This window comes from Leopardus geoffroyi, chromosome D1 (genome assembly GCF_018350155.1).
Source record: "Leopardus geoffroyi isolate Oge1 chromosome D1, O.geoffroyi_Oge1_pat1.0, whole genome shotgun sequence".
In the NCBI taxonomy this organism is placed as follows: domain Eukaryota; kingdom Metazoa; phylum Chordata; class Mammalia; order Carnivora; family Felidae; genus Leopardus; species Leopardus geoffroyi.
Window position 1 is genome coordinate 63,914,421 of NC_059329.1, and position 7,696 is coordinate 63,922,116.

Sequence of the window (7,696 nt, forward strand, 5' to 3'; positions counted from 1 at the left end):
ATAGCCATGTGATCAGCACCCATTTTAAGAAACAGAAAATTACTAGCATCCCTGAAACTTACTCCTTGTCTTTTCTTCATCCCTACACTCCTTTAAGGATAACTACTTTATCAGATAGTTTATTTTCCTTAAAGCATATATAAAGGATAAGAAGGAAGGAAATATTAAAGAGAGGTGTGGTTGGGGTTACAGCCATGGTAGTTATACACATAACTCCATACTAGTTTTTCCAGCACTTGACCTAGACTGAGTTAATTTCTCTCTCACATCCACTGCTAAAATGATATGTTCCAATCAGGCTGGCTCTCAGAACTTTTGGCAGAAATCTTGGTCAAATATGTTCTATCTCTCCTTTTATATTTGAACAAGGGGTAACAGTGGGAGCTTTTCGTAATTATGTTAAGATCATAAAGGGAGATTTTCTTAAGAAAAAGGTGACACCTAGAATGATAGAATTTAAAATAAAAAAAAAGAAAAGAAAGCTCAGACTTCCTGTCATGTTAAACCTTTGGATAAATCCTATTCTGTATCCAGCTCTCATCAGTTATAAGAGCAATAGATTTATTTTCAAAAAGGTTGAGAAGGGTTTTTGTTTCTTGAAACTTTCAACATCCTATTTTTTATCCCCTGGTATAATTTAAATATTAAGAATTATCCATTCCTTGATGTTTATATAGAATACATCTGTAAAACTATATTTGCCAGAGTCTTTCAATTATAAATATTTTAAAACCAGTATAGTATTTCCTATGGTTGTCAGTCTCTTTATATCTTTCCTTTTTTTTCTCAAAATTGGAAACACAGAACTTTTTAAAAATTGGTTTTTGTTCCTAGAAATTCAACACTTTTTTTCTAAATGAGTACATGATATTCTCTTATAATTTTTAAACTATTCTCTATTAACAGATATACTTGTATGACCTGTTCTTGTTATCTCTGTTTCTTTTTTTTTTTTTAACTTTACCAAGCTGTTAGAATCTAATATGAATAGTTTATTAACAATTTGATTTCACTGAAACGAAGACACTTTTAAGGAAGAAAAAGGAAGGAAATTGGGATAAGCATGAGATAGGATTTAAATGCTCATCTAGAGAATTTGGAGTTTTTTTCATTGGATGTAGGAAACCATTTTCTTTGGAAGATTTATCAGTTAGTGGAATACAAGATGTTCGATTTCTAGGGTGTGGCAACAAGTTAGAAGGATAATGAAATAATACAAGCAGAACTGAATGACATACTAGACTAGCAAGAATGACAATGGCAATGAAAAGTTAGAGATTTGAAAGATGTTTGAAAGAATGAACTTGATGATTGATCAACTTGCAGAAACAAGGAGGATAAAAGAAGTCAGAGCTGATTTTATATTTTAAGGTTATGATGGTTAGGAAAAGTGACAGTGGAATTTCCAAGAATGGAGTCCCTAAAGTTAAAAATGATTTATGGAGTAAAATTTAAATTCCAAATATGTTGATTTTGAGGCAGAGGCAAAATGTTTTACTGTAAATATTGCAACAATGTGGACAGAGCTAGAGTGTATTATGCTAAATGAAATAAGTCTGTCAGAGAAAGACAAATACCTTATGTTTTCACTCATGTGTAATTTAAGAAACAAAACAGATGAATATAGAGGAAGAAAAAAAAGAAAGAAGGGGAAGCAAACCATGAGACTCTTAACTATAGAGAACAAAAAAAGTTGGTAGAGGGAGGTGGGTGGGGAATGGGCTAAATGGGAGATGGGTATTAAGGAGGGTACTTGTTGTGATGAGCCCTGGGTGTTGTATGTAAGTAATGATTTCCTAAATTCTATACCTGAAACCAATTTTAATATGTATATTAACTAGCTAGAATTTAAATAAAAACTTGAAAAAAATATCCAGAAAAAAAATTGAAAATGTAGGATTCAAGCTAAGAATAGTGGTCAGTTGTCAGATGACTTTTGAGGCAGTCTAGATATAGGTGATAATTGAGCCAACGGATGTAAATGAGATCCATAAAGAACAATATGTAAATAAAGAAGGAAGAGCAGGAAACTAACTTTGAGGAATATTAAGAAGTTGCTGATAGGAGCGCCTGGGTGGCTCAGTCGGTTGAGCTACCAATTTCGGCTCAGGTCATGATCTCACGGTTTCTGAGTTTGAGCCCCGCGTGGGACTCAGTGCTGACAGCTCAGAGCCTGGAGCCTGCTTCTGATTCTGTGTCTCCCTCTCTCTCTGCCCCTCCCCCACTCATGCTCTGTCTCTCTCTGTCTCAGAAATAAAATAAACATTAAAAAAAAAAAAGAAGTTGGGGCACCTGGGTGGCTCAGTCAGTTGGGCATCTGACTTCAGCTCAGGTCATGAACACACAGTCTGTGAGTTGGAGCCCCGCATCGGCTCTGTGCTGACAGCTCAGAGCCTGAAGCCTGCTTCAGATTCTGTCTCCCTCTCTCTCTGCCCCTCCCCTGCTCATGCTCTATCTCTCTCTGTCTCAAAAATAAATAAAAACATTAAAAAAAAAAAGTTGCGGATATTTGCACTTACACTGCTTAGCTTCCTGTCCACCTGATTCCACACTACAGAAAGATAGTGTATTTGTTTATTTTCTGTGTATACCATCAGCCTCTGCCTTACATTTTCCCAGATCCTAATTCTGTGGTGTGTTCCATTTATGGCTTTTTCTGTGGACTCAGAGCATGGTTCCAGAGTATATTTCTAAAAATAGAATCCGCACTCCTATTCAGTAGAACAATATCAGGGCTGGGCTCTAGAATCAGATTACCTGGGGCGCCTGGGTGGCGCAGTCGGTTAAGCGTCCGACTTCAGCCAGGTCACGATCTCGCGGTCCGTGAGTTCGAGCCCCGCATCAGGCTCTGGGCTGATGGCTCAGAGCCTGGAGCCTGTTTCCGATTCTGTGTCTCCCTCTCTCTCTGCCCCTCCCCCGTTCATGCTCTGTCTCTCTCTGTCCCAAAAATAAATAAACGTTGAAAAAAAAAAAAATTAAAAAAAAAAAAAAAAAAGAATCAGATTACCTGGGACTGAATCCTGATTCAAAAATTTACTATCTCTGTAGTCCTGAAAGTTTTTTTTTTTAATATATTCACTGACCCTCAGAACCCGTATTTATAAAATGAGTATATTAGGAGTCTACTTCTTTGAAACTCTTCTGAAAATTAAATAAATTAATAAATATTAAATGCTTATAAGGGTGCCTGGAACATATTAAGTGCCATGAGATGTAAGTTTTTAGTCCGTGTTATTATTATTATGATTATAGGAGGAGGAGGAGTAAGCTCTGCTACCTAGTGTACAAGATCCTATACATGATACTTAGGTTCCTGTATCTCTTACCAAATCCAAATATTCTATATTACAAATTTAATCTAATAATCTGAGTGTTAATGATAAATTTATGACAACCGTATAGTCAGCAGTAGCATCAGAATGAAATTGACCTTGGCACCATGTTCACCCTGCTAACAGAGATGCCATTTGCCCCTTAAATCTGATTGGTTGTTCTACTTGGATCTTGAATCCTCTCTTTTATTACAAATCTCCTTCCTAAACTTAAAGAAAGTTGGCTGGAACCTTACTACAAGTCTTAGTTCTTTCTGGTTTGTTTTCTAATTGACAACATGTGAAAATCTTAACCTCAGCCAACTTTAGGAGCCAAGCCATTTATGAACATGTTTGGGATTGAGGATAATTTCCTTTGTCTCTTGAATATTGCTTGGATTTCTCTGTGGGGAGTCCATCTACATGATTGGATTTTTTAGTACTAGCTGCTGCAGTTGGAATTGTGACTGAAATAAGACTGAAGATTTAAAATCTCAGATGCTAGAACAAGACTCTAGGGCTTTGGATTCCAATAGTGGTAAATGATATCTGTGTGACTAGTAAGTTACTTTGCATTTCTACACTTCAATTTCCTTATCTGTAAAATAGAGATTGAAAATATACTTCCTCATAGGATTATCGTGAAGATTAAATAAACTAACACATATAAAGTACTTAGAACTATGCCAGACTCATAGTAAGCATTCAGTAAGTGTTAGTCATTATCATCAGACACAGCTGGAACTCCTTGGTTGAAGAAGGCAGACTTGTAATAATATTGTCTTCAGCAGGTCTCCATCTCAGGTCCTACATTTCTCTTAGTTTAGGTTCCTGAAAGAAGAGGCTTAGAAAAGAACTTTGGTGCAGATAGCTTATTGGAAAAGTGATTCCAGGAAGTGGTATAAGGAAACAGTAAGAGTGAGACAGGAAACAACTAAACACAAATGAAGTTTGGATTATTGAAGTTGATACTCTAGACCATGCATTCTGTATGGGAGCAATGTAAATCCCAAAGTTCTTAGAAGAAGAGAGAAATGTTAGACATCGCAATGGTTTGTGGTCCTCCAGAGGGCTGCAGTATATAAATAGATGTACAGTATATCTGTGCTATTCAAATTTCGTTCTGAATTCATCTAAAACAAAATTCTGAAAAAGTCCTTTAGGGACTATAATAATAATGATAATAGTAATAGTAATAATAATAAACATGGCACAGACAATGGGGACTTAACTCCATAGAGCTCAACCTGTAAGAATCATACAGAGTGCTTCCCAGAAATACCTGGTGTCTTTATTCATCAATTTTCCTTTGCGCTCTGGTTAAAGATTGCCTTTGGGGCATTAACTTGCCCATACTTCAACATCTTGGGCAGAATGCTAAAAGACAAGGTGGGGCGCTCTTGACGTAGAATGTCAGCAGTGCCAAGCAAGTCAGAATTGTCCACTACAGCTGATGCTAAGGTCAGAGGTGAGCTGAAACTGGGCATTATGGAGTAGTAAAATTCACTAATATCTAGTTCAGAAGTTTAAGCTCCTGCTTATTACTGGCTTTTTTTTTCTTGAATAGGGCCTTAGCCACTGAAGTCTTATTATGTTACATTTCTGAATGTCACATTTTTTCATGATACTTTTCCTTTTAATCATGTGAAATATTTATACAAGGGCCAGGATTATGATCCATGGGTATATATTTTTCTTTTCTTCCTTTACCTTGTTTGGATTGCTACTTTAGAGGCCTCTTTTAAAAATGCTATGGAAGGGGTGCCTGGGTGGCTCAGGTGGTTAAGCATCTGACTCTTGACTTTGGCTCAAGTCATGACCTCACAGTTGGTGAGATCGAGCCCTGCATCAGGCTGTATGCTGACAGCCAGAGTCTGCTTGGGATTCTCTCTCTTTCTTCTCTCTCTGCTCCACCCATCATCCCCACTGTTCACACATTCTCTCTCTGTCTCAAAATAAATAAACATTAAAAAAATAAAAAATAAAGATGCTACGGAAAAAAAGGCAGAACTAATAGCTGCAGTTTATCTGTTGGCTTTGAAACCATATTTGAAACTCCTACTCTATTATGAACAAATTTATTATTGACCTCTGTGTTTTGATTTTGAATTATAAAAGCAAAAGTGGTTTTATTGACTAAACAAGTTCACCTCATTCTCAGACTGCTAATCCAGGTAAATACAAAATATTTATTGAGAATAAAAAAATTAAATTGATCCAAAGACAATTCCCCAATAAAACTTCACGGTAATTTAGCAATTTGTAAGTATGTTGATATCAGGATTAGGTAGAAGCCATGTCAAGTAGGATAGTCAGCCTACCAAATGGATCAAGCAAAGAAAGACGTGCTTAAAAACTTTGTAACAGCAATATGCATCCTAATGCCAACTGGCACCTACCAGGAAGCATCTGAAAACAAATAGTCCAACAAGGTGCACTTGTTATCATTGTGCTTGTTTATAAAGATTGTGAAAACTGAACATTCAGAATGTATGTGTTTTCTTTCTGATGACAGGTAAACAGGAATAAACATTAATGGGAGAAGGAAACCAAACTTCTGTGGCTGAATTTATCTTGCTGGGACTTTCACAGGATCCAAAGGTCCAGATCCTGCTGTTCTGTGTTTTCCTTACCATTTACCTTCTCTCTGTGTTTGGAAACCTGCTTATAATAATCCTCATTCAAAGTGACTCTCGACTTCACACTCCCATGTACTTTTTCCTCAAAAACCTGTCCTTTGCTGACCTCTGTTTCTCTACAAGCATTGTTCCTCAGATGTTGGTCCACTTCCTCGTAAAAAGGAAAACCATTTCCTTTGCTGGATGCTCACTGCAGATAATTGTCTTCCTTTTAGCAGGGTGTACAGAGTGTGCACTTCTGGCAGTGATGTCCTATGACCGCTATGTGGCTGTCTGCAAGCCCCTGCATTATTCCACTGTCATGACGCAGAGGGTTTGTGTCCAGTTGGCCATAGTGTCTTGGATCAGTGGGGCATTTGTATGTTCAGTGGACAGTGCATTTACACTGTGTCTCCCCTACCAGGGACAGAATATAATTAATCATTATTTTTGTGAACCTCCTGCACTCCTGAAGCTGGCTTCAGCAGACACCTACAATGCTGAGATGGCTCTCTTTTCAATGGGTGTGATTATCCTCTTAGCACCTCTCTCCCTCATCCTTGTCTCCTACTGGCATATTATCTCAACAGTGATTCAGATGCAGTCAGAGGAGGGGAGGCTCAAGGTCTTTTCTACCTGTGGCTCTCATCTCACTGTTGTGGTTCTCTACTATGGCTCTGGAATATTTGCCTACATGAGACCCAATTCCAAGACAATGAATGAAAAGGATCAGGTCATCTCTGTGTTCTATTCAGTTATGACTTCCATGTTGAACCCCATAATTTATAGCCTGAGGAACAAGGACGTGAAGGGTGCTCTCAGGAGGCTGGTTGGAAGATAGTCTGCCTTCAGAGGCAGTGATTTCTGACATTTTTCTTAAGCACTTGGAAGATTATGACTGACAACAATAGCTCTACTACTATCCTTGTCCTTTCTTTCCCTCGCTTTATATGCTCCAGTTGATTTTTCTTCTCCACACATATTCATTAAATGCCTATTCACTGCAAGCATTGTGTCTAGAACCTCACAATATGTAAAACTTCGTGTCTTCCTTAAAAGGTTTCCTTACCTCTGGGTCAACAGAGTCATGTTCTGTCTTGTACTCTTTTGTTTTCTTATGGTCTCTTTTTGTAGTTCTTTCCTGAGGGAAATATTTTCCTAGCAAAGTAAACTCACCGTTGAAATGTTGGACCAAGGGAAAAAATGGATTAATCTCCCTGAACATATCTAGCATCCTTCACCTATTAATGAGCTGGGAAACCCAAGTTGTCATACAGTCACCTGTGGGCTTGCTGAGGTTCTGTTTCCACGTTTCTGACTAAATCAACAGTGACTGGTTAAAAAGTCAGCATTCTTTTCAGACATAAGGATGTCTTATGAGATATACCCATAGATGCATTACCTCAAACTGCCTTATTTCCAGTTAAAAGTGATTGAATCCTATAGTGTTTCTGTAACTTTCAGGCCCTCCTTGGCAATGAATTTAACTGTACTGCATGATGACCCTTTCTAAAGCATTCCTTTCTTCTTTCTCTTTTCTCCTTCCTCCATTTTTTTGTGGATGATTTTGTGCATAGTGTGTACAGGTATGAAAGAGTGTGCAAGTATGTACAGTTGTCTGCATGTGTATGTGTGTCTGTTGTCTGTGACATGTAAGCTTGACTACATAGAATTCTCTACCAATATTATTGAATCGGATTTCTTCTCAGCCCTTTACTAAGTACTATATTATCTTAGGCCAATCTCACCTGTCCCCTAATTATTTTC

At 37.6% G+C, this 7,696-nt stretch overlaps 1 protein-coding gene across 1 annotated transcript; it reads left to right on the forward strand.

The window, feature by feature from the left end:
- Positions 1 to 5,425: 5,425 nt before the first annotated feature.
- On the forward strand, positions 5,426 to 6,964 carry LOC123602552 (olfactory receptor 2D3-like). Its single transcript, XM_045487038.1, has one exon. The coding sequence runs from the start codon at positions 5,847 to 5,849 to the stop codon at positions 6,768 to 6,770; it is 924 nt and encodes a 307-aa protein (XP_045342994.1). The 5' UTR covers positions 5,426 to 5,846; the 3' UTR covers positions 6,771 to 6,964.
- The last annotated feature ends 732 nt before the right edge of the window (positions 6,965 to 7,696 follow it).

Excerpts from the sequence above, each read along its gene's own strand:
- LOC123602552 (XM_045487038.1), top strand. The coding sequence starts at position 5,847 with ATGGGAGAAGGAAACCAAACTTCTGTGGCTGAATTTATCTTGCTGGGA.